Here is a 23996-nt window from a genome sequence, read left to right as displayed (position 1 = left end):
CAGTCATCTTTAATTAGACAAAATATAGGACAATGAAGACATTAAATTAACTGAATGCTTCTCCAAGTGTGAGGAAAAGTTTGAAATAGATCAGAATGGCTGCCAGGAGTCTCAAAGCAGCGCTCAAAGATTTGCAGGAATATCAGGGGTGTACTTGAAACGTTAAGTCATACTGCCAAAAGGGTCAAACCAAAACTGCCTGGTGCAGAAATAGTATTTTTCAGCATCACAGTTAGTACAAATAAATGAAGGAAGAACCTCATAGGAGGTAAAATGAAGAGTCAGAATGACTTAGCAGCTGCATCTGACAGAAATCTTACCGATGAGGTGATCTCAGACTCAGGTCCCATTTTTTTAAGACAAAATCTGGTATTTTAACACAGGTGAGTACACTTCTTGCATGAACCTTGTTTCTCAACTTATTATTAAAGACAACCAACTGGTTTTGTTTTCCAAGGACAACAATTAATCTTATATTTGACTAGTTATATTTTCAGTCTATGTTTTTTTTTTTAGCATATATTCTTTGTTATTTCTCAATGAGCATTTCTTCCCCTGAATAACAATAGTACCTTTACCAACATAAAACATTGTTCCTTAACCAAAGGTTCTTGCTTAATAAGTCCACTGACTTATACAGAACAATAAGAGTCAACCTCTAGATTCTGAATGTCAAACAAACAGAGAGAGCCGTTCTGTTCTGTCCTGGAACACGCTGAGTTTTCTGCTACACATGCTTCATCCCAGCATTTGCCACCTTGAACGTTGATGTGAATGAATGCATTGACATTACTGACGCAACAGAGTCGGGAGCTGCGTGTCGACAGCCCGCTCTGATGTTTATGGATGAGCTTCTAGGAATGAACACAAAGGACTGACTGGGTGTTCTGGTGAAAGGTCAGCGGAGTGGTGGATGAATGGACAACCCTGTCAGCTCTAAAGGGCTGTTTACTGCTTCCGTGACTATTTACTATAATCATTGATTTTTGGAAATTGCTTTTTGTAATATTCCCAATTATACCCCAAATTGTCTTTATTCACCTTTAAACATCATGCTACTATATGCTACCATATTATGTCTCTAAACTGATGCCTTTTGTTCAGTAATTAATAACATCTGTATCATGCATAACTTCAAACCCCCCAGCTCTGTTAGTTGAACATTCATCAGGTTCTGATCTGAGTATAAACATCTTTGCAGTCAAAAGCAATGTCCAACTAACAAGAACATGTATAGGAGGATAAGAAGGGTTAGAGAAGCTAAGTGTCACTGCCTTCAACATACTTTATTTTTCAGACTGTAAAGCGCACTTAAAATCCTTAATTTTTCTCAAAAATGTATGGTGCGCCTTATAATCCGGTGCAATTTATATATAATTACTGACCTAGAAATGCATTCATGTAAAGGCCCGCACATACTTGGGCATAGTTCACTACGTGGAGGTCCACGCATACTCGAGGCGTACTGTGCACGGACTTCGTGCATACAGAAATGTGCAGAGCTAAATTTTTATGACCGCGTACGAGTTGTCGTCATATCGAACTGTTTTATATGCAACACCAAGCTTGATACACTAAGCTGCTACAATCAGGCGGTCACAAGGACGCGCGGTATCACAGTCCCTCTCTTCTCCCTGACAGGTGGAGCCTGCTGGAAAAGAAACGGCTGTAGGTGCTCAGCCAAGCCTAAGAAATCCCAGAACAAACAAAGAAGAAAGGCACTTATATATGTCTGAAAACAACAATTTGGGAGTGCCAATATCCACATATGGAGAACACAGTTGTGAACCTTTCAGCAATAGCAGGCCTAAAAAGGTTTACTACAATCATTCCTGGACGAGCCACTGCATCAGTGGCTCGTCCAGGAAGTTACAATAAATCATCTAAAGGACTGCAGGACTCGCTTGGCTCAGCTAAGGTCTGTGTTCTTGATTCAATGATAAGAAAGAGACAGGGGAAAAATGGCATCATGGGAGAGATCCACGACAAACATCACTAAGGGACTCAACAAAAAGTCCTATTGCACCTTTGCCAGAAAAACCTCTCGTTGTTCCGTGGACTGAAGTCATGGGTCCCTGGTGTAAGACTATAACATCCATCCATCCATCCATCCATCCATCCATCCATCCATCCATCCATCCATCCATCCATGGTCAGTAAATGCTAAAGAATGGAGGGTCGTATGGTGGTACACCTTGGACAGGACACTGGTCCATCACGGGGCAACACAGAGACACACAGGACAAATAATCACAGGCACAGACTCATACCTAAGAGTAATTTACAGAAACATGTTGACCTAACATGTATTTCTGAACATGCAAAATTCATATGGAAACAACCCTGGCCGGTATTTTAACCCAGGATCTTGTTGCACCAAAGGCAACAGTGCTACCAATTGAAAAACTGCACTGTCCCAGACTTAAAAAGATTTCAGAAAAACATCCCACTCACAGTCAGACACTGTGGTAGTGCAGTCTGGGGTTGCATTTCTTCCTCAGGACTTGAAATACTTGCAGAAAATCTTGAAAGAGAATATCAAAACATCATTTTATGAATGTCAAGCACCCCTGGGTTGTGGAAACTGACTCTACATACATACAACATCACATGTATGCATGATTTTGATCCCAGCTAGGGTTTAAAACCAGAGCTCTCCCTGCTATGACGCGACAATTCAAACCCCTACCCCACCATGCAGTCCAGATGCTGTGATCAACTTCGTTTAGAACATGAACTACTCACTAAGCCACATGGCTCTACCATGTAGGAGAGCTTAAACTACCTTTTAGTTACTACAAAAGCAGTAACATACTTCCCTTGATTTCTCTAAAGTGAAAGACCTGTGCCTTCAGCACTCCAATGCTTTCCAGTTAGTATTACAAAAGCATGACTCAGTTTACGTCTGTGTCTTTGAACCTAGAGGTTGTGTGTCATTCCCCTAAATCCTAGGAGTAGACAGCTTCCCAGCAGAGGTGAGAGATCATTCTGCGGAGGAATGGCCAACAGCAACACCCGCCTACACTGGGGGATAAATCTTTAACCGCTGCAACAAAAAGCCCTCAAACCCTTCGTTGCATAATCTAGGATGAGTGAACTAATGTCATTATAAGGAATTCTATAATATTAGAGGACTTAAGGTATAACATTAACTCTCTGTTGTCTACATGTGCAGCCATTTAAAATAAATAAAGACCAGACTTTTCCAGATGACCAGATATGTTGGCTGATAACAAACACATCTTAACGGAGAATGCAGACCACACCGAGTACTATCTAAAGTACTATCTTTAAACAACTGACCTGATGTCTCCTCTTCTCCTCTCAGCTTCTATGTATGCTGGTGGCTGACATCTCAGCCCGAGTTTTGACCACATCCGCCACAGATGACCAGCCTCTCCTCTCCCCGCGCCACTATCAGCACACAGACCGGGATTCGGGCACCCAGATGGTCTGTGATAAGTGCCCGGCAGGCACTTATGTTTCCGTCCACTGCTCCCCGACGACCGTGAGGGAGTGCAGCCCCTGCCCCGAAGGCACCTTCACACGAGGCGAGAACGGCGTCCAGCAATGCCATCGGTGTCGGTCGCCTTGCCCCGCGGGCCTCGTCGAGAAGGTGCCGTGCACGGCCACCCAAGACCGGGTGTGCACTTGTCCGCCCAACAGATTCCTATCAAGGGACAGTGGTGTAGAGTGCAAGCCCTACTCCTTATGCCCTCCAGGGACCAGGGTGAAAAAGCGGGGCACACAAACGGAGGACGTTCTCTGTAAACCTTGCACCAAGGGGACATTTTCTCGTGAGGCGTCCAGTGCCGCGAGTTGCAGAAATCACACAGACTGCCAAGCTCTGGGAATGCTGCTGCTGACACCAGGAACAAGGCAGACAGATAATGTCTGTGGACCCCCTTCTACCACGTCCTCCTCTGTTACTCCAACCACTCCCCTGGGGCCAGCACAGGCTGTGTTTTTACAGCAATCTATGACGTCCTCAGTCACCCCATCGTTGAATGTGCCCGCACACAAAGGTGAGAATGAGGAACTTGTAATTTTGGAAGACTTACCACTTTTCCAGAATGAACACTTTGGTATTTGCTATTTCTTAGTCTCATTAACAGTGAAAAATTACATCAAGATTTGGAGACAGCATTTGAGCTTGTGGGATTTAGGTCTTTGAACCGTTGGCCTCAGAACTCACCCCGTCTCAGGGTTCTTGTTCCCTTTGAGGGTTGGACTGCTACTCTGGCAGAAATATGCATGCCCGTTGAATGATTTCTCGTTTTGTCACATTGAAACCTTAACGTATAAACTGTTTTACTGTGATTTAATGTGACAGACTAGCGCAAAGTAGGAAAATCATGCATGTTTTCCAAATATCGTCACAATACGAATCCAAAACGCATGGCGTGAATTTTTATCCAGATGCCCTTGAATTCCCAAGGAGAATACTACTAAACAATTGCCTTTTGAATTCAACAATGATTCCACCTGCCCTCCTGTCCAAATCCAGCTGCTTTTTGAAGGCCAGCGAGGTCTTGTGATTAGCTGACAGGCCAGGCAAGGGGAGAATTAGTTAGAGAAGCAGCAAAGAACATAGTAGCTCTGAAGGAGATGCGGAGGACTATTGCTCATGTAGGAGACTAAACGAACACGGCATACAGCTCAGGAAGAAAGTTGTGTAGACAGATAAAGCAAGGCTATGAATGGTTTTAAAAATGATCTCTTCTATTACAGTGAGAACAGTTCGGTTCAGAAAGTTCAGATCAGTCCTGCAGATGAAGATGAAATGAGTATGGTACAACTACAAACCTACTAAGATGTAGCCTCCATTCAAACGTACTGGGCAGGCAAGGAGAAAATTCATCTGAGAGGCAGCTGAGGCTCCAATGCAAAAGATGTAAAACTGGGGTTGAGCACTTTAGTAGAACGCCCCCCCCCCACCCCCCAAACATACCGTCAGAGATACAGTATTATTAAAATAGCCCAGTTAAAGTCTAAACATTTATCCAGTTGAAAATCTGTGGTGAGACTTGGAAATAGACGCTCCCCATGATGTCCGACTGAGCTGGAGCTAGTTTGTAAAGAACACTGGGCAATATTCCAGTGTCCAATGTAGAAAGCTGGTAGCGACCTCCATGTAAGGGGTTACAGCTGTTTATGGAATTAAAAGTGGTTCTACTAAATACTGACTTGGTGGGGGGTGGAGTATTGGTTATTTAAAATACATGCCACATTTTTCACATTTTTATTTGTAAAAATGTTGAAGACCAAGCCAGGACTTATCGTTGGTCCATCACATAAAACCCTAATAAAACACATGGTGAAATGTGGGAAAGTTCCAGGGTTATGAAAACTTTTGCATGGCTACAGATTATTTATTTTTCCAAGTGCTACATCTTTGTTTCAAAAATGGCTCTCGTCCTATCCCGACTGGAAGTCTCATTGGAGTGATATCCGTGGCCACGGAAGCAAGGCATCTACTTTGTGTCAGTTTGGCTTTCTATATGTTTCAGGGACACACGAGGTTATTTCTGTCTTTTTTCGTCTTTCTGTTCGTCCTCTTCAGGTGGAAAAACTCTCAGTAAACCCCCTACTTTTCCAATAGTTTCCTATTTGCCTGCCTCCTCCGCCTCGTAACCTCTCTAACCGTTCTTACGTCACGCTTGTCTCGGCCAGCCAAGCAGTCATTTCTCAGAATCAACCATCCATAGATAGCATATACCTCTCCTGCCCACCGAGCCCCCACAGCCATAATACTGTCACTGCTGTTTGTGTTGGCAGGGGATCGATGACCTTAGAGCCAGTTAATTTGACACCGTCTGAGCTGTTAGGAGGATGGTGGTGGTGGGGGATGGGGGGGGTGGCTGAGTGGTCGGGGGTGTTACATACTCGGGGCTGTTATGTCGCACCTGCTATTTGCTGTGAACAGAGAAGGAGGTGGTTAATATTCTTAAAGGGGAAGAAGTCCAGATTGAGTTGTAAAGTTTGTGGAGAGGAAGTCTGTTTGTACTTCCTTTTTTTATAATTCATTATGCACAGAAAATCTGAGGTTACGTCACACATCTCCTAGCAATCAAAAAGCCCTTCAGCAGAGATGTCCCGATGATTGATGATGTATTAAGATGCAATTAATAGTAATAAAGAATGTGGTTTTGACATATTTCATTACTCTAAGACGAGACTGACATTCTGCCCCTTATTTAGTTTCCTGAAACACTTAGCTTGTAAACATTTGAATATGGTAATGTTGTATCAACCTAAAAATTGTAGAATTGCTTTACAAAGTTATCCAATTAGCATAAAATATATATCTAATTGGACTGTGTTTAACTAATTTTTCCACAATCTCCCAGCTGAAAGTTGAAGCATGTCCAAGAAGGGGCCAGTACCCATAGCTGACTTAGCAGTTTTGGAAAACTCAGTTCTCTAAATCTTTAATTCATCATCACGTTTTCATTGCTTCGTTGTTTTTACACTAAAGCCGCTGGCTCCATCCGAATACATCTGATTATAGCTCCTAGCTCCTCTTCCTTGACCTTTCATGGGTTTAGCAGTAAGGATACTATGGTGGGTTGGAAAGGAGCTTCAGACTGCTGTGCGGATTTCGGACAGCCTTTTACTCCAACGTCATTCATTACACATGGATGATGCGAGTCATATCTGGGCCTACAGCCTTCTGAAATTGACCTACAAACTGTGCCCTCTCTTCTCTCTGACATTGTTGTTAATTTATATAAGGTGGGCTATGCTTATATGTCTTGTCAAGCAAAGGATTGTGAGATTCCTTATAGCTCCTTAGCGCTGGTAAGGGACATCGTGAGGTTCTTATGCTAAAGGAATTATGATAGGAAATTCATTCGTTGTCCTACCTCCTTCCTTACTGACTGCACTATCCGTACAGCACTTATCACGGCAAATGATGATGCACTTCCGCTTTGGCGAAAGAGTTGTTACTCAATAAGAGTATTCGGATGGAGGCACTGATTATTTACACAGGAAGTAGAACCGGTGTGCCACCGATCTTCCTGTGTGAGACATGTACTAATCACACCTCATGGTACAGAATGGCCAGAGGAAAAGTCCACAAAACATTGTACCATTAAACCATTGAAATAATTTTCATTTTTGTCTGTTTGGGGTGCGCTGACATCACCACTTTACGCTAGGTTCTGACAGTTTGACTTTTAAAGCTTAGCACTTAGTACATTTCCACACTGGAACGTCATTGTTGCCTCAAACCTCCTTCCCATGTAAATATCAAACAATGCCTGCATGATGACAGTTTAAAGGTTCAGAAAATAGCTTTTGCATTAACTACCATAATGTTTTTCAGATTTGAGTTGTTCTAGAATACTAGGACTCTGCCTTTGTTTTGACCCCCCTCTGAACCATCCCCTTTGGGATTAATTTAGATTTTAAATTATATGAGAGCGGTAAATTAGAAGTGTAAAGCAAATGTAAGCTGTAATGGCTTTGGTAAACGGCAAAAAAATGGATCTTGAGATTTATGAATCTATATAATTCTGAAAATCAACTCTAATACCTAACTAACATTATTAGCAGAATATTCCCTACGGCAGATTAAAGAACAAGAAAAAGAGCTGCTTCCAAGTTAGACTTTTTGGCATTTGATTGAGTTGATTGATTTGATTGATCGATTTTTACAGGATTGCGGTTTTCATAAAGAAGAGGAAGACATTAAAAAAGTAATTTCGACATCAATATATTTTCAGATGTGTATTATGTAGAAAGCAAAACATGTTGAAATGCCCGATATTGTCTGTCTGGAACATGATGATTCAACAAATTGCTGTTTCTCTTTTAAAATTCTACTCTCACTCACTCTGTTGGGGTTGTTGTTGGGTGTCGAACTATCAGTTTTAATTTGGGGATCAGATTTACACCTGGATACTGTTCCGATGAGAGGATAAAAGGGATTATTATACATCTGAATGACAATGTGGAGATTATACAACACGGATCCCAGTGGCGTCAGAAGTGCACAAGGGCAGAAAGCTGCAGGGAGGTGCCAGAGATTGCATTGATAATCAATGGCTGGGAGTGACGCACTAACATTGACAGAGCAGTTGTTTTTTTCCGTGCCTGGAGAACACAAACTATGCAGATGTTGTTTACGTGGGATGCAACAAACGGTGCTAGCTGCCCGTCATCCAGCTGACGCATCCAGCAGATGCAGAGATTGTCGTGGCTGCGAAGCGTTGGACGGGACAACTCTTTAATCTGTTCCTTAAATCAAATAAAATCCTTATTTGGTATGCCCTGACTGTGGTGTGAGCATTTGGAGACTGCATCTGCTGGGAGATTACTAGCAAGAGCACAGTTAGGCTAGTGCAAAACAGTGGGAGCAGACAGAGATTAAGAATCGAACGGCACACAGCTGATGACACATACACACACACACACACACACACACACACACACACACACACACACACACACACACACACACACACACACACACACACACACACACACACACACACACACGCACGTGCGCTCACACACACATGCACACACACTTTTGTTAGGTACACCTGTTCGACTGCTTGTTAACACAAACAGTGAATCAATCTATCAAATTGCAGAAAAAGGGAGATTTTAAGGCTTTAGGTGACTGAACGTGGCTTAGTCATCTACCTTGTTTATGTTAGAGGCTGGAGGGAAATCGGCAAGACAGGTTTGAAATGACAGCACGAGTTTAAATAGCTACTTAACGAAACCAAGGTATGGTGCATACCATGTCTGAGCACGCAACGTTGTAGACCCTTGGAGTAGAAGGACTACAGCAGGAAGGAGGGACTAACCCTAACCCACTCTCACCAGCTAAAACAGCCTAAAATCTACTCAGGCTAAAAAAAAAAAAACCTTGACAATAACAGATAACAAAGGGGAAAAGAAGTTCTACTTTCCCAGTTGGTACTAAGTGTCCCTTTGTCCCATTGAGCATCACTTAAACACAACACCCTACCTGGGCATTGTTGCTAACGATGTCTTTCACTTTAGGATAGACATGGTTAGACCACTGAGTTGTAACTTTCAACGTACTGATCTTCTGATGCCTACCATGTTACAAAGCTGAGATCGCCTCCTGGAACGTGACACTGCATCATCTGTACACCAATGTCCTCCACATACATCAGCTGTCAATCCAGTTGAGCACCTTTTGGGATGTGGTGAAATAGGAGAGAATGTGCGTGATGCTATCACAATAATATAAGGATACGGTGCTTTATTTGTCATTATACATACAAGGTACATACAACGAAATTCCGTAGACCATATCCCGGGACTCGCTTGCTAACCACTGCGCCCACTGTGTCATAATATGGACAAGATAACATTTCGGACACCATTTTTGAAATTATGTTGCCGAGAATTAAACCAGTGCTGAAGGCAGAAGGAAGTCCAAACATATACCGGAAAGGTTATAGGTTCCTTCTGAATAAATGGAGTATACAGGCAGGCAGATACGGAGGATAGAAATGGTTACTGGGATTTGTGTACCAGATTGGTTGCATGCATTTTGATTCCCTCATGTTGGGCCTTCTGCTTTCATGGTCTGGGTAAACAAACCTCCAATTGAGTGACTTTAATGACCTGTGTTTGTGTCTCTGTTGCCTCTTATCTCTTATTTTGGGTCTCTCGAATCCTTTTCGTCATCTCATTACCTTATCTTTTTCTCCAACAAATCCAATGTCTGACATCACAGGTTCCTTGAGCCAGTCAGCAGCCATTCAACTGAGGGGAACTGTAGGTGGAGGAAACAGAGGAGAGGAGCTAGTGCTCACCCATTCTGGCATCTCCATCACACCAAATCAGGACGCCTCATGGACTTCTCTGTCCATGGCTCGGAAACAAGCTGTGGATCTCAAACAGGAGCTGGATGAGTCCACTGCTGAGTCTGAGCCTCGGGGAACTAAGCCAAGTATGGAGGGCCCAGAAGGCCCCGAAGTAGTCAGGGTTGGAACAAGTATCAGCAATGTGGCAAGCCCAGGAAATGGGGGTCCAGCTTCCAGCTACTACAGGCCCAATCGCAGGGGATCCCCAAGACCGACAAGGCACGATCACTTTGACATCAATGAGCACCTGCCCTGGATGATAGTCCTGCTGCTTCTGCTGGTGCTGGTCGTGATTGTGATGTGCAGCGTCAAGAGGAGCTCCCGGGTGCTGAAGAAGGGCCCAATGCAAGACCCAAGTAGCATCGTGGAGAAGGCAATTCATAAGAAGCCGGCCGTGCCTGCAACACAGGCCAGGGAGAAGTGGATGTACTACTACTCCAATGGCCAGGGTAAGCTCACTACCTATTCTTTGAGTTGTAATTTTCAGTCTGCTGCTTTAACTCTGATAGGTTACATTTAAGCCACATTGATGTCCAACATAAGGGATCAGCTGTTTGTGCTGGGTAGGAACATGTTGAACATGTATTGACCGTCACACAGTTGGGATATTTTTGGAATTTCGCCAATGATATCTTAATCTGACACACATTTTTTAGCTTTCACGAATAAATATTGAATTCTTCTTGCACGCTCACTGTTCCAGTCTGGTGTCACGACATGCATCCGTTTTGCTGTGGATCTGCTGATGTGGAACCATCTGTTGATGTGCATGAACTGCTGTTAGCTTCTAACCCAATCAATTGTCCCCCCCTGAGCACATGGTGGTTACAAAAACGAGGACGTGACCCCATTATACCACCACCCTTCTGGTGCTGTCTTCTCTCACCGTCTACGCTCAGGTTCCTTTCCAGATCTCGCTTCTCAAATTTCACCACAGCATGGACTTTCTCTTCTGTTTTCATGTCTTCCATACGAGTCTGATTAGTCGTTTTGTTTATGTCTTTCCACACTGGCTCATTTCCTTTTCGGTCTCTATTATTTCCTCTCATTCTCTATTGTTCTCTTTGCGTTGCACACTATTCTCTCCTCCTTTTCATTCACACTTTCTCTTCTAACATTTGTAAAACAAAAAAAAAAGAAAATCCTATCAGCCCTCTTTCAACTCTCACATTCTATTAACAGCTGGCGAACACGCTTTCTCCACCACTCTCAAACCTCCCCCTAAAACAAAGATGCCCAAAACTCAGGAGACACCTCTCGACTGAGGCACTCGGGTTTCCTCGTTGAAACTTGGTGTGTGTGTGTGTGTCTCTCTCTCTCTGTCTCTCTCTCTCTCTCTCTCTCTCTCTCTCTCTCTCTCTCTCTCTCTCTCTCTCTCTCTCTCTCTCTCTCTCTGTCTCTCTCTGCTCTGTCTGTGACAGCCCACGGAGGACTGGAATAATCTGGTTTCAGCTGAACCAGAGTTGTTGTTTGGTTGGCAAGGCACATTATTGGGTCAACCGGGTCCCTTACGGGACAACAAAGAGATATATGGAGTGACGGAAATGAAGAGAGTGTGGTTTAGTACAGGAGTGTGTATCTCTCTTTTTGTTGTTAGTCAATGAGACTAGGTTTCCTTTCTCGTTGCTTTGCAACTATTTACAGCTGCCTGTTAAGAAGATTGAAACAAACCAACCATGTTGGGAAGCAGAAAGACAAGGATATGAGGACTTTGGCTCGTTAAATAAAGCCTTTGATGTGTCTGACTGTATTTGTTCGTTTAAAGTTGCCTCCACAGTGCCTTGTGAAAGTATCCATTCCCCTTTGTTTTTTTCTATTTGTCATATCACAACCACAAATGTGATGCCTATAGTTAGGATTTTATGTGATAGGCCATCACAAAGTAATCTTGCCAGCAAGCTGAATTTTCGCCGTATTTGTACATTCATAAAAATGCAAGAATCCATCTTGTCCCGCTCTCCCCTCAACCGTTTGGGACCAAACCAAAGACGGTCGGTGCCAATCACATTGCAATATTGTGGTTTAAGTCGGGACATACAGCTATGATGAAAGCAAGAGCTGGCCAGCCCACAGCAGGACCAACAGAAACATGGCAGTGGATCAACCAGCATTACCACAGTCCTCTTGGTTACATATCTTATGGCAAAGATATGTTTGTTATGGTTTTCCTTCAACGTCACAATCAAGCAGAAGGCATGGTTGGTCTATTTCCTGAAATGAAAATAAAATACATTCAGGTTCTTTGCGTAAAAGTCACAAAATCTGAAAAATATCCAGAACAATAAACGCCCTTACCAGGCACCGTATGGGTCAATAGGTTTGAAAGCATGACCAAGATGAAATATGTTTCTGAGTGACGATCAAAGCTGAGTGTTAAGTACAGAAAAGGTTTTTCACGTCAACCTTTGTCTTTCTTGCGTTCATGTGTGTTCTCCTGAGGGGTGAGTAATGCTGCGCCCATATGTGTGCACTTATGTGGACCTATATGTATGCGGCATGCAACTCAAACAGCTAGTTTACGCCGCTATTTATTCTCTGGAACATAAAAAGAAACGGCTTCTTAATCCTTCCAAGGTGCGTGGCTGGCTCCCCTTGAAGGGTGTAATCCACCTTTACTGGAGCAGTTAAAGCTGTCGGGCAATAAAGGGGAAAAGAAAGGGAAATGTTAAACGGATCACACACATACACCACTTGGCATTTGCTCAGAGGCAGCCAGGAAATGGTGAATAATGCTACTCCTCCACAGCAATGCTGAACAGGGCTTTCCGGGTCCAGAGGCCGGGTTTGTTTTGCTGGGATCAGGGTGATGCTGTCACACAAAAGGAATCGCAAAAATGTCTCATAAAGGTCGGGTTCAAGAAGTTCCCAGACTCTGAAACTTTCAAACATTTTTCTCTTAACTAAACTGTACTATAATATTTTCTCCAATATACCTTCCTTATTGGGAATGAAGAAGATCACAGGCTTCAAGGAGAAAGAGGATTTGATAGATGGATGTCTGGACAGGGCAAATGAGCTGAACACATTCTTCACCAGGTTGAGTTCAGGAACAGACTCACTATCCTCCCATCCTAGCCCCAGCCAGACAGACACTCCACCCTCCTTTGACCGACAGCTTTCCAGTCACACCTCAGATGTTTTATCCTCCACCTCAGTCATGGACTCTTCTGCTTCCACTAGTTTGTCTTCAACAAAATGAGGAGATGCTGCTGCTCCCTCCCCTCCCACTTTTCTGTTTCTAGAAGTCAGGTGAAGAGGCAGCTGGAGAGAGTGAACCGGAACAAAACTGCAGGTCCAGATGGTGTCAGCCCCAGAGTCCTGAAGGTCTGTGCAGAGCAGCTCTGTGGCATTCTGCAGCACCTCTTCAATCTAGGCTTGACCCAAGAGAGGGTACCGCTGTTGTGGAAGACCTCCTGTCTGGTTCCGGTACCAAAGAAAACTCACCCATCAGTCATCGATGATGACTACAGACCCGTTGCCCTGACATCCCACATCATGAATGTCCTGAAGGGACTCCTGTTGGCCCACCTGTGTGAGCAGACCAGCACATATCAGGACCCCCTGCAGTTTGCTTATCACTGTGGAGTTGGAGTTGAAGATGCCATCATACACCTTCTTCAACAAACCCACTGTCACCAAGACAGAGCAGGCAGCACTATGACAACCATGTTCTTTGATTCCCCCAGTGCATGTAACACAATTCAGCCTGATTTGCTTTGTCAAAAACTCCAGAAGACTCCGGTGGAGTCGCATGGATCAATGAGTACCTGACAAACAGACCACAACCAGGTGGTCAGCAACACAGGAGCACCACAGGGGACTGTTCTCTCACCGTTCCTTTTCACTCTGTGTAGACTTCCAGCACAAGTCTGACTCCTGTCATCTATAGAAATACTTGGATGACTCTGCAGTTGTTGGGTTTACCAGAGATGGAAAAAGAAGCTGAGTACAGAGAGCTGGTGGACTGCTTTGTGGCATGGTGTGGAAGCAGTCATCTAATTTTGAATGTGGACAAAACAAATTAGATGATTGTAGATTTCAGGGGAAACGGGATTAGATCAAACCTAATTTTCTTCATGGGAGAAGTGGAAGTGGTTGAGGAATAGAAATACCACGGTGTTCATCTGGACGGCACACTGGACTGGAGACGCAACAGTGAAGACATCTACAAGAAAGGACAGAGCAGGCTGTACCTTTTGAGGAAGCCTAGGTCCTTTAAGGTTTGCAGCAAGATGCTGCATATCTTCTGTAAGTCTGATGTAAAGAGCGTTATCTCATCTGTCCTCATCTGTTGGGATAGCATCATCAGAACAATTGTCCTAAAGAAGCTCATCAAGCTTATAAAGAAGTCCAGCGCCATTCTGGGGTCCTGTGCAGAACCTCTGGAGATGATTTAATAAAGAAGGATTCTTCATGAAGACAATGAAGAACATTATTGACAACCCTGAGCATCCTCTTCATCAGACTGTTGTACAACAGTGTCTTCAGTCAAAGGCTTCTCCAGACCTGCTGTGAGACAGACTGCTACAGGCGAGCCTTCCTGACTGCAGCCATCACCATCTTTAACAACACGTTAAAGAAACGTCTGTAACATGAGTTATACCAGCATTTCATTTCCATTTAGGATTAATAAAGTAGTTTAGAATTGGTATTTGAATAGCTCTTAGAATTGCTGCATTTTCTTAATCCAGCCAGAATGCTAAGCTCGGCTAAGCAGCCTCTGCTGAAACCTGGCTCAGGGGCCAAGGCAGCCGGGCCGCTGGGATGGCTGCTCCTGGACTCTGGAGCAGCCTGCCAATTCCCATTAGATCTGCCTCACGCCTTGAGAGTTTTAAATCTTATTTAAAGACTCATTAGCCTATTTCTCCTTGGCTTTTGATCTAGCCAGAGCACGACGCTCTCCATGTATCTATTTATTTACTTTTTCATCATCTTTGTAGACATTAGGTATTTTGCCCTCATCCATTCTTTTATTGTTCTGTACTTTATTTATGAATATGTTTATTATTCGATTTGCATTAGTCATCGCCCCCACCACACACACCATCATCAATGTTTTGTTCATAGTTATTGTTGACTTGTTCGGCACCATGGTCATTTTTAGTTGTTTCCGTAGCTTTGTAAATAAAGTTTTGCTTGACTTATTTACAGTTGTGCATCCGAAGTGCGCTGACAACATTACCGCTACTGTCTGTTGTCATGGAAACCACGCATTCGCGTTTCAGTCATCATGTGAGCATACTGTTCAGGCCTAGTGCAATAATCTCACCTGTGTTTTCTCAGGGATGTAGGATGTTTGTAAAACCCTGACACTGCAGGTAGATGGAGAAGAGGCTGGTGTGCTGCGGAAACATCTTATCACCTCGGTGGGCTTCACATTGCAGGTTTGCATTGACTAGGCAGCCTTATTGTGGATCTCTTCATAATCTTTGATGTATAGACATGACAGTAGCGCTGGGTTTGAACCGGTACTTGAGGCCACTCGCACACTTTGAGTTGATCTGCTCAACGTTTTGAGGCATACGACCCTCCTGCCAGGCGATCGCATGGCTCACTGATTACACGGTGGCTCCACTTGCTGCCACCTTTGTGCCCCCTTGTGCCCATGACGATGTCATGGAGTTATTAAAAACCAGTAACAGTGTTCAAGGTAGCAGAATATTAGTAAACTAAAAGTAAAATCTAGCGATAAAGCTGTTTTTTTTAACCATCAGCATAAAATAAACAGGGTCATACCCTCAGGAGAAGATCAGGTGGAAGCAGGTTGAGCTGGGTGTGGTCCTCAGCCGTGTTATTTACAGCATCCAGTTCCAAGGAAAGATACCGAGGAAAACATGAAGGAAAACAACATTGTACCTGCCCACCATCCTTCCTCGTTAAACATCCACACCTTTAACAGTGCCAAGCTCCAGATCCAAAGCCAGCGGGGAGCTGTGTGTTTGACTCTACGGCTCTGTGCAGGATCAGGGTGGGCCGGGGTAGCCTGGGACTGATTGTGAAGGGCAGAATTTTGAGGGGGCTGTTGCTGGGTCGGAGCTCGGCAGCGCCCGCTGTGCTCCCACACAGCTGCGCACACGTTTCATCAATTTAATTTTGTGGGTTCCTGAATTAACGGGAGAGAACTGTGTCATGTGACTAATTTAACGGAATGGTATTTGTTAAGATGCTGACGCATACGCTGCCCTGCTTCGGATCATGCTACACACAATTACAGGCTACAGAGCTGAGACAACTCGCTGGGTCCAAAAGTCTTATACTGATATTAATTATGTCGGTGCAGCATTGGAAAAGTTGAAATGTGCTCAGAAACGTCAATGTTTTCAGTCAAATTTTGGACAAAATGTCTGATAAAAACATTCAAACGGCAGTCGTTGGCCTATGGGGCTGCGCTCACACTGAAAGAGCCATCCTTAGTGTGACCGTGTCAGTAATTCTGTTAGACGGATGCTGTTACCAAACTCACAACACTGCAACTGCTGGAAAATCCTCAGTCTAGCAGTGCTAATTGCAGGTTATTTGTGGGGATAAAGTAATATGACAGCTACCCAAACTGTGTATCCGTTAAAGTTGGCCCTCAAAACTGTGCAGGAGATCCATTTTTGTCTTAAACGATCAACCAGTTCTTTTCTTTTTACAACTAAAACTATAAATGGCAGTGATCAAAGTAGGCACTAGATATTCAGATTCCACTTCAAAGCTACAATAAGGATTTAATTTGCTCTACCTCATGCTAATGCTAACAATTAGCATGAGGTAGAACCTTTGATTGGGCTTCTTGCAAAATTATTTCCATATAATAATATTGACCAGTTATTGATAAGTTAAAGTTTTCAGATATTGTCATATTACATTGCCAAACCGGTGGTGATTTTAAATGATATGCAAACACTAAAATCTAAAAAGTGCGGGTTGCATCAAACCAGTGCCACCGATTTCCTTTAAGAGCAATGGTTAAACTAAAAGCTAGTTAGTAAATAGAGTCTGCACTGCAAAAAGGGAACTAAAAGTAAGTAAAACTTTCTTGAAATTTGTGTATTTTTCCTTGATTTGAGCAGGTAAATAAGACTATTTGCCAATGGAACAAGATTTTTACACTAAAAATAATAACAATTAATCTCCATCATCTTATTTCAAATACAGGATAGCTAATAATCTTTTTTAGGGGTAAAAATACTCATTCCATTGGCAAATAATTTTATTTAGCTGCTCAAATCAAGGAAAAATACACACATTTCAAGACAATTTTACTTACTTTTAGTTCCCTTTTTGCAGTGTGTCTGTATATTGCCTTCACAGATCCACAGATCTGTGAAGGCCTCTCAGGTCTGTTAATGAATCCCTCACAGAGCTCTGGTCAGGAAACAACATGGCACAGCTGCAAACCTGCAGGACCTGGACGTCAACCTGAATCACAGGTGCTCAGCTCCTGTGGTTGAGATCGGGTTTCTGCAAGCTGTAGAGTCCCAGGATCAGTACTGCTGAGTCACATAATTAGGCCGTTAGTAGGACTTCAGTTCAAGACGAGATTATTCAGTTGCTTCACTCAGGTCTGTTGGGCACATCGAAACGCTGCAGGACTGGAGTTTGACAGTTAGAGAGCAATGATCGCAGAAGCAGGCCAGAGGCCTGTTGGAACTCTGAAGGAGGAGCTGCAGAGATCCAAAGCTCAGGTGGTAGAATCAGAACAACTATCAGCTGTGAGATTCACAAACCTGACCTCTATGGAATAGCAACGAGAAAGTCGCCGTCAAAGAAAGCCATAACAAGTCTGGTTTGGAATTTGACACCGGACATGTGGGGCACCCAGTAAACAAGTAGAAGAATTGCTGACATATGCTGACACCACTATAGGTCCTTTTGATTCAGTACAGATCAAAGCTGATCAGAATGGATACGAGATGGACTAAAGTAAATAAAGGGAAATCCTGGAAGAGAACCGTTAGAGGCTGTGAATGAGTGGAGACCGTCCAGCAGGACAACAGCCAGAGATACGACGCAATGGTTTGGAGTGAAAAATACTCATGTGCTAGAATGATCCAAAGTCCAGACCCAAAACTAACTGGTAAGGGAAACACATTTATTACCGCAAGGAAGGCCAAAAAGTGTGTACTGCCAAGTGAAAAGCATTTTTTTCCCACCTAGTGAGTCAAACAACTTGTTATTCAGTGCAACCGATACGATGAGATCCGTCTCATTAAGCGGCTGTCATGTGAAAGGAACATTCGCCTTAGCAACGTGCCATCGGATAGCTCAGGTTGTCCCGTTTAGAAAACCATATGTCACTTTAAATGACAAGATCTCCACACAGTAAACAGAGAGACACGCAAACACATGATCCAGCCTTACCCTCCAGTAAACTTCTGCATGTTTCTCACTTACCCGGGCTAACGCAGCGGGACTCTGACACACTGAATCATCACCAGACGTATATAGGTCATTTAAAACGAGTCCAGCTTGCCGATGCAGTGAAGTATGCAGAGTAGGGGGATTTCTTTTCTGCCGCAGTGTGTTGGGGGCCGGTGAGGTGGACATGACTCGACAGGCTCTCTGCCCAGAGGGCCGGCACGCGAGCTCCTTTGACCGAGAGAGACATCACGCTAGTATCATCTGGAGCAGAGGCAGGTGTGTGTGTTGTGTTGTGTAATTTAGTTTAAAGCCATGTGGGGCAGAGACGCGGTGTTATAAATGAGGTCAAATAAAGCTGATTTTAATAACGTGATATTCACTCCTGGGTTACCTGTTGATGTTGAGCTTAGATTTGGGGTAAGGAAGTTGGTCTGATTGCTGATTGATGATTGGGTGCCTCTGTAACCAGGACAACACGTATACATTCAATTCAATTCAATCCAATTTTATTTATATAGCGCCAAATCATGAAACATGTCATCTCAAGGCACTTTACAAAGTCAAGTTCAATCATATTATACAGATTGGGTCAGATTATACAGATTGGTCAAAAATGTCCTATATAAAGAAACCAGTTGATTGCATCAAAGTCCGACAAGCAGCATTCACTCCTGGAGAACCGTAGAGCCACAGGGAGAGTTGTCTGCATTGTACATGGCTTTGCTGCAATCCCTCATACTGAGCAAGCATGAAGCGACAGTGGGAAGAAAAACTCCCCATTAACGGGAAGGAAAACCTCCAGCAGAACCAGGCTCAGTATGAACGGTCATCTGCCTCGACCGACTGGGGTTACAGAAGACAGAGCAGAGACACAACAAGAGAGACAAAAAAGCACAGAAGCACACATTGATCTAGTAATCTGTTCTACATTAGATGGTAAAGCAGGTGATCTGTCTTCTCTGGATGATGTCACAGTTAACAGAACATCAGACCAGGTGTACCTACTATAAAGATAAAAGAGAGAGAACAGAAATTAAAGCAGAAATGACAACACATAATGCATAATTGAAGAACAGTAGAACTTTATAGAGTGAGAAAATTAGATCCTGATATCCTCCAGTAGCCTAAGCCTATAGCAGCATAACTATAGAGATAGCTCAGGGTAACATGAGCCACTCTAGTTATAAGCTTTGTCAAAAAGGAAAGTTTTAAGATTAGTCTACATTTTAAGATTTAAGTTTAAGTTTTAAGATTAGTATACATATTGACTTCCCCTCTTGGCTTTTCCATGCCTTCATTTCTCAGTTGTCCTCGTATGTATATATGTGTCACGCCATGAGTTTACCAGCTTACATCAGCCTAATCTCTTTTTTTTTTTCCCAGTCTGAGAGACTCATCCTGGACTTATGCACTTAGCATGTTTGCTGCCGCAGACGCTAATCAGGGATCAACCTGATGCTTAGCAAAACTGAAAGGAATGCCCCTCTGTGCCGGGCTTTCTGCATAAAAAAATGCGTTTTGGAATCAAGAGGCGACATTTCGTCTTTCTTTATGCATCTAAACTTTACATCGGCGAGTGCAACGCAGAGCGGTGGGGTGAAGCTTGGAAGAGTGGAGACATACGGCCTGGAGGGATCAATCCTGTTTCTCTGTCTGGCGATTTAATGACCGGGTCTCGGTTCGGTGGTTGCCAGGTGAACTGGACTTGTCTGACTTCATGGTTTAAGTGTGTGTAAGGATGTTGGGTGTGTGTGTGTCTGGTGGTGGGGGTATGGTTTGTCCTGCAGCATATGAAGAACTGTTGGACAGTTTCATTCTGCAGCCTATTTGGGAACATTTTGGGGACGAGGCCCCAGTGCACAAAGCAAGGTCCACAAGGACACGGATGACTGACATTGGTATGGAGGTGTCTGACCGGCCTTCCAACTTCAACCTGATGGAATACGTTGGGGTTGAATTAATTGGGTTGAAAGATGTAATAACTGTACACAGCGGACGGGCTCCATGTTAAAGCCTATTTATAAGGAGTTTGCTCTCACTAAAGTCCGTGAAGCAATGCAGTAGGTTATTTACACATTGCTTTACATTAAGAGTCAGTTTCTAACTGAAAAACAAGGATTTTATTTAATAAGGCTAACGGATCCCTTCTAAACCTGAATGATAACTAACAATAAATAATAAGCAGCAGGCACAGAGGCTTTCTGACCTCCCCAGTAACTGTGCAGTGCTCCATGCCCAAGTACATGTCTGCAAGCCGGCGCTGTCTGCATTGCTGGTTGGTTGAGTAACAGCTGAGGCCTCCTTCAGGGTGTTTAAACAACGCACCAAACACAACAGCGTCCATTCAGTCAAAGTCATCCATTTCAAATGAGACATTCCTTACCTTTCGCACTAAAGGGAACCCCTTCCTCGCTGCTCTGCGGACTCATTATGCACACACGGAACAGGTGAAGAGTTTGTTTTGTTCCAGTCCCATGCAACCTTTTGACCTAATGTGCTCGCTGCAGAAATGGAACACAACAAGCTCATGTTTCTGCTGCTGACAGGCCTCGGTCCCTCCAACGTTGGGTGTTCCCATCTTAAGGGAAAGGGAAAACATTCCAGTGAAAAGTGCTTCTAATTGATAAACCGTGACTTAGTTTTGACAATGTCAAGCATTCATCTGCTTATTGAGTCTAACATTGTTGTCAAGATTGTCTGATGGAAGAATCCACGTAGTCATCCTTCTCTTCTAGATTGGAGCAAGATAAAACGAGATATTTATGGCTTAAATAATTGATCAAAATCTGAAAAAGTCTTTTTCGTGTGAAAGCAGTGCTGGTTCAACCGCTGGCACTACTCAAGTTAAGCAATGGTTTTCCCTTCCAACTGTGTCGGCTTATTTACGTTAGGATGAAATGCTGATTCCTTGTCATCTCAGAGAATCAGTTTCACTGGGAGGATTCGTTAATGCTAAATCTGCCGTTGCACTTACTGTTTATCTGCCCGCATATGTTACCATACCAAACCTTGGCATCTTTATTTATAAAGAGCTTAAAAACAGCCAAGTGCTGTACATCGCTACAAGCTAAAACACATCCATTAAAACATAAAAAAAAAGATAATGCATGAAAACGCTTAAAATAAACAATAAAACCAATTTATAATATTGGCTCGTTTAAAAATGCTTCTCACTATATATATATTATTGTTAGATATATAATATATCTAACAATTGAGTGCATTTTTTTTTAAAAGGTCCAGTTTGGTCATATCTAAGATCGTGCACTCCTGTTTTGTATAGTACATGAGGGTTAGGATAAAAGGTGTAAGATGTTGACTGTGCTCCTGCTTCAGGATGGAGCACCTTCGACATGACGTCACCGTATCGTTTAAATGTTTCCTGAACTTAATGGTTAAATTTTGCACCAGTATTGCGTGCAAGTCTGAGTTCAAATAAATATTTTGCTATGAAAAATATTTGCCCCCACACAGAATTCTAATTTTGTGCCAATCTTGACCGTTTTGACACAGTAACACCATTTATTTTTTTGTAATACAATTTCCACTGTATCATCACAATCATACATTATACAAAGTAGGGCTGGGCGATATTGACAAAAAGTAATATCTCGATATTGTTAGGCTAAAGGCCGATATACAATATTTATCTCTATGTTTTTCTTTTCATAAAGTATTTATATAAAATTAATTTCTGACTCAAAGCTTTATCCCAAATGTCTCACAGGCACATATTTTAAGAGCTGTAGACACAAAAATGTCCTATATAAGGAAACCAGTTGATTGCATCAAAGTCCCGACAAGCAGCATTCACTCCTGGAGAAGCGTAGAGCCACAGGGAGAGTCGTCTGCATTGTACATGGCTTTGCAGCAATCCCTCATACTGAGCAAGCATGAAGCGACAGTGGGAAGAAAAACCACCCATTAGCGGGAAGGAAAACCTCCAGCAGAACCAGGCTCAGTATGAACGGTCATCTGCCTCGACCCACTGGAGTTACAGAAGACAGAGCAGAGACACAATAAGAGAAACAAAAAAGCACAGAAGCTCACATTGATCCAGTAATCTGTTCTACATTAGATGGTAATAGCGGATGATCTGTCTCCCCTGGATGATGTCACAGTTAACAGAACGCCAGACCAGGTGTACTGTTAACGTTCACGAATGAATGTGCCCCGCGTTCCACCCCACCCTCCCTACCATCACACAGACCAGTTTCAGTTTGATATTTTGATAACTGTGTCTTGAGGTGGTCCAGTTTGTACATCTCAGGCTGTGCCAACAATCTAGGATCATGCTTCTGACCGATCAACCAGTTGTTCCTGCCTGTGATTTTGGTGATGCAACTTAAACTCTCTGGAAGCAGTCAAAACTTTACCTTTGGACGTCAAACTTAACCCTCTCATCACAAGATAAACGCCTTCATCAAACCTTCCAGCCATTTTCCTCTCAGTTGCTTCCATCCTAGAGCTCATAACGCTGGCTTCCAGGTCTGGCTGAGGACCAGAAGGAGTCCTCAACCAGATCAAATAATTGTTGTTGAGACAGCTTTTCAACCTTCTAGTCAGTGAGATTTGTTTAAATGAAAGCACTAAAGTGATAGATCAACCTCCAGGTAATGTGACCATGTAGTCTGTTAGATAACTTATTTGACCCCAACATGCCTATCTAGTGCCTTTCTCTGAACTCCTGGATGGCCTCCCAGCCCCCGCTGAGACTGACTGACGTCACTTGGCTGGGGTTTCCAGGCCTCACAAAGCACCCTCAGTTTCATAGAAGACGTTTCATAATTCTGCGCCATGGCAGTGACCTTCAGTATGGCGGCGATCCCGTTTAGAGCCGCACTGTGGTTCTCGATGGGGAAAAAGGTTTTAAAGTCGTGTCACAATCCACTTTTTGTTGCCAATTTATCGAACGGTCACGCATTTGTTTTTGCTCGTTTAAGGTCCAGTTGAGTTTTGCCCCTTCTATAAACTTTCAGGTTCATTAATGGGCCTCTTTTGAGAAAAAAAAAAAAAAAAAAAAAAACTTTTAAAACAATTCTCCATCTGCATGTGTTTATTTTTTCTGCTCAGGGGTGGACATCCTGAAACTGGTGGCAGCCCAGGTGGGCAACCAGTGGATCGACATCTACCAGTCTCTGGCCAATGCCACCGAGCGCGAGGTGGCCGCCTTCTCGAACGGCTACTCCTCGGACCACGAGCGAGCGTACGCCGCGCTGCAGCACTGGACCATTCGAGACAGCGGGGCCAACCTGGCCAAGCTGATCAACGCCCTGCACCGGCAGCGCCGCATCGACGTGGTGGAGAAGATCCGCTGCATCATGGAGGACAACCCACAGGTACTTTTTTGCTACGGCCGGCTCATTCAGGATGTCAGGAGACTGTGTGGCCTTCACTCGCATCGTGTTTTTTTTTTTTTTCCCATTAAGGGCTCTATCAACATCAGCCTCACATGTTCTGGTACGCGCTGTTCTCCGCGTGTCTCTTTTACTGAAATCTAATCTGTCAGGAAAGGTTTCTCAGAATTGTCCCTGGGGGTTGTGGTTGCATTCCTCGCATTAAAGTAACACTCTTTGAGAAGATGATTTGATGTCTCAGCGCTAATTTTTCCAGCATCCTACAAAGTTTAGGGGAGAAAAAAAAAGAGATAAGGGAGTCTGTGATGCAGGTTTCCTTCAGGATTCTGTATGCGTGTGCGCTGATAGGATGCAGCCTGTTGCATGGACGCTTAATAAAATGAATAAAAGTAAAAAAGGACCCGCTCACATGCCCTGTCTCAGTCTATCCGTGGGA

The 23996-nt window shown here is 43.5% G+C and overlaps 1 protein-coding gene across 2 annotated transcripts in view; it reads left to right on the top strand.

The window, feature by feature from the left end:
- Positions 1 to 23996, top strand: part of tnfrsf21 (tumor necrosis factor receptor superfamily, member 21) — a 42891-nt gene that overhangs the window by 6968 nt on the left and 11927 nt on the right. Inside the window, exons 2-4 of one of the 2 annotated variants that reach the window (XM_036147086.1) lie at positions 3329 to 4025; positions 9728 to 10306; positions 23277 to 23542. In XM_036147086.1, coding sequence (XP_036002979.1) covers positions 3329 to 4025; positions 9728 to 10306; positions 23277 to 23542 — 1542 coding nt within the window. The remainder of the gene's footprint in view (positions 1 to 3328; positions 4026 to 9727; positions 10307 to 23276; positions 23543 to 23996) is intronic. The other variant, XM_036147087.1, reaches the window with a different exon arrangement.

Source organism: Fundulus heteroclitus, chromosome 15 (genome assembly GCF_011125445.2).
Source record: "Fundulus heteroclitus isolate FHET01 chromosome 15, MU-UCD_Fhet_4.1, whole genome shotgun sequence".
NCBI classification, from domain to species: domain Eukaryota; kingdom Metazoa; phylum Chordata; class Actinopteri; order Cyprinodontiformes; family Fundulidae; genus Fundulus; species Fundulus heteroclitus.
This window is presented reverse-complemented; position numbering and strand designations above follow the sequence as displayed.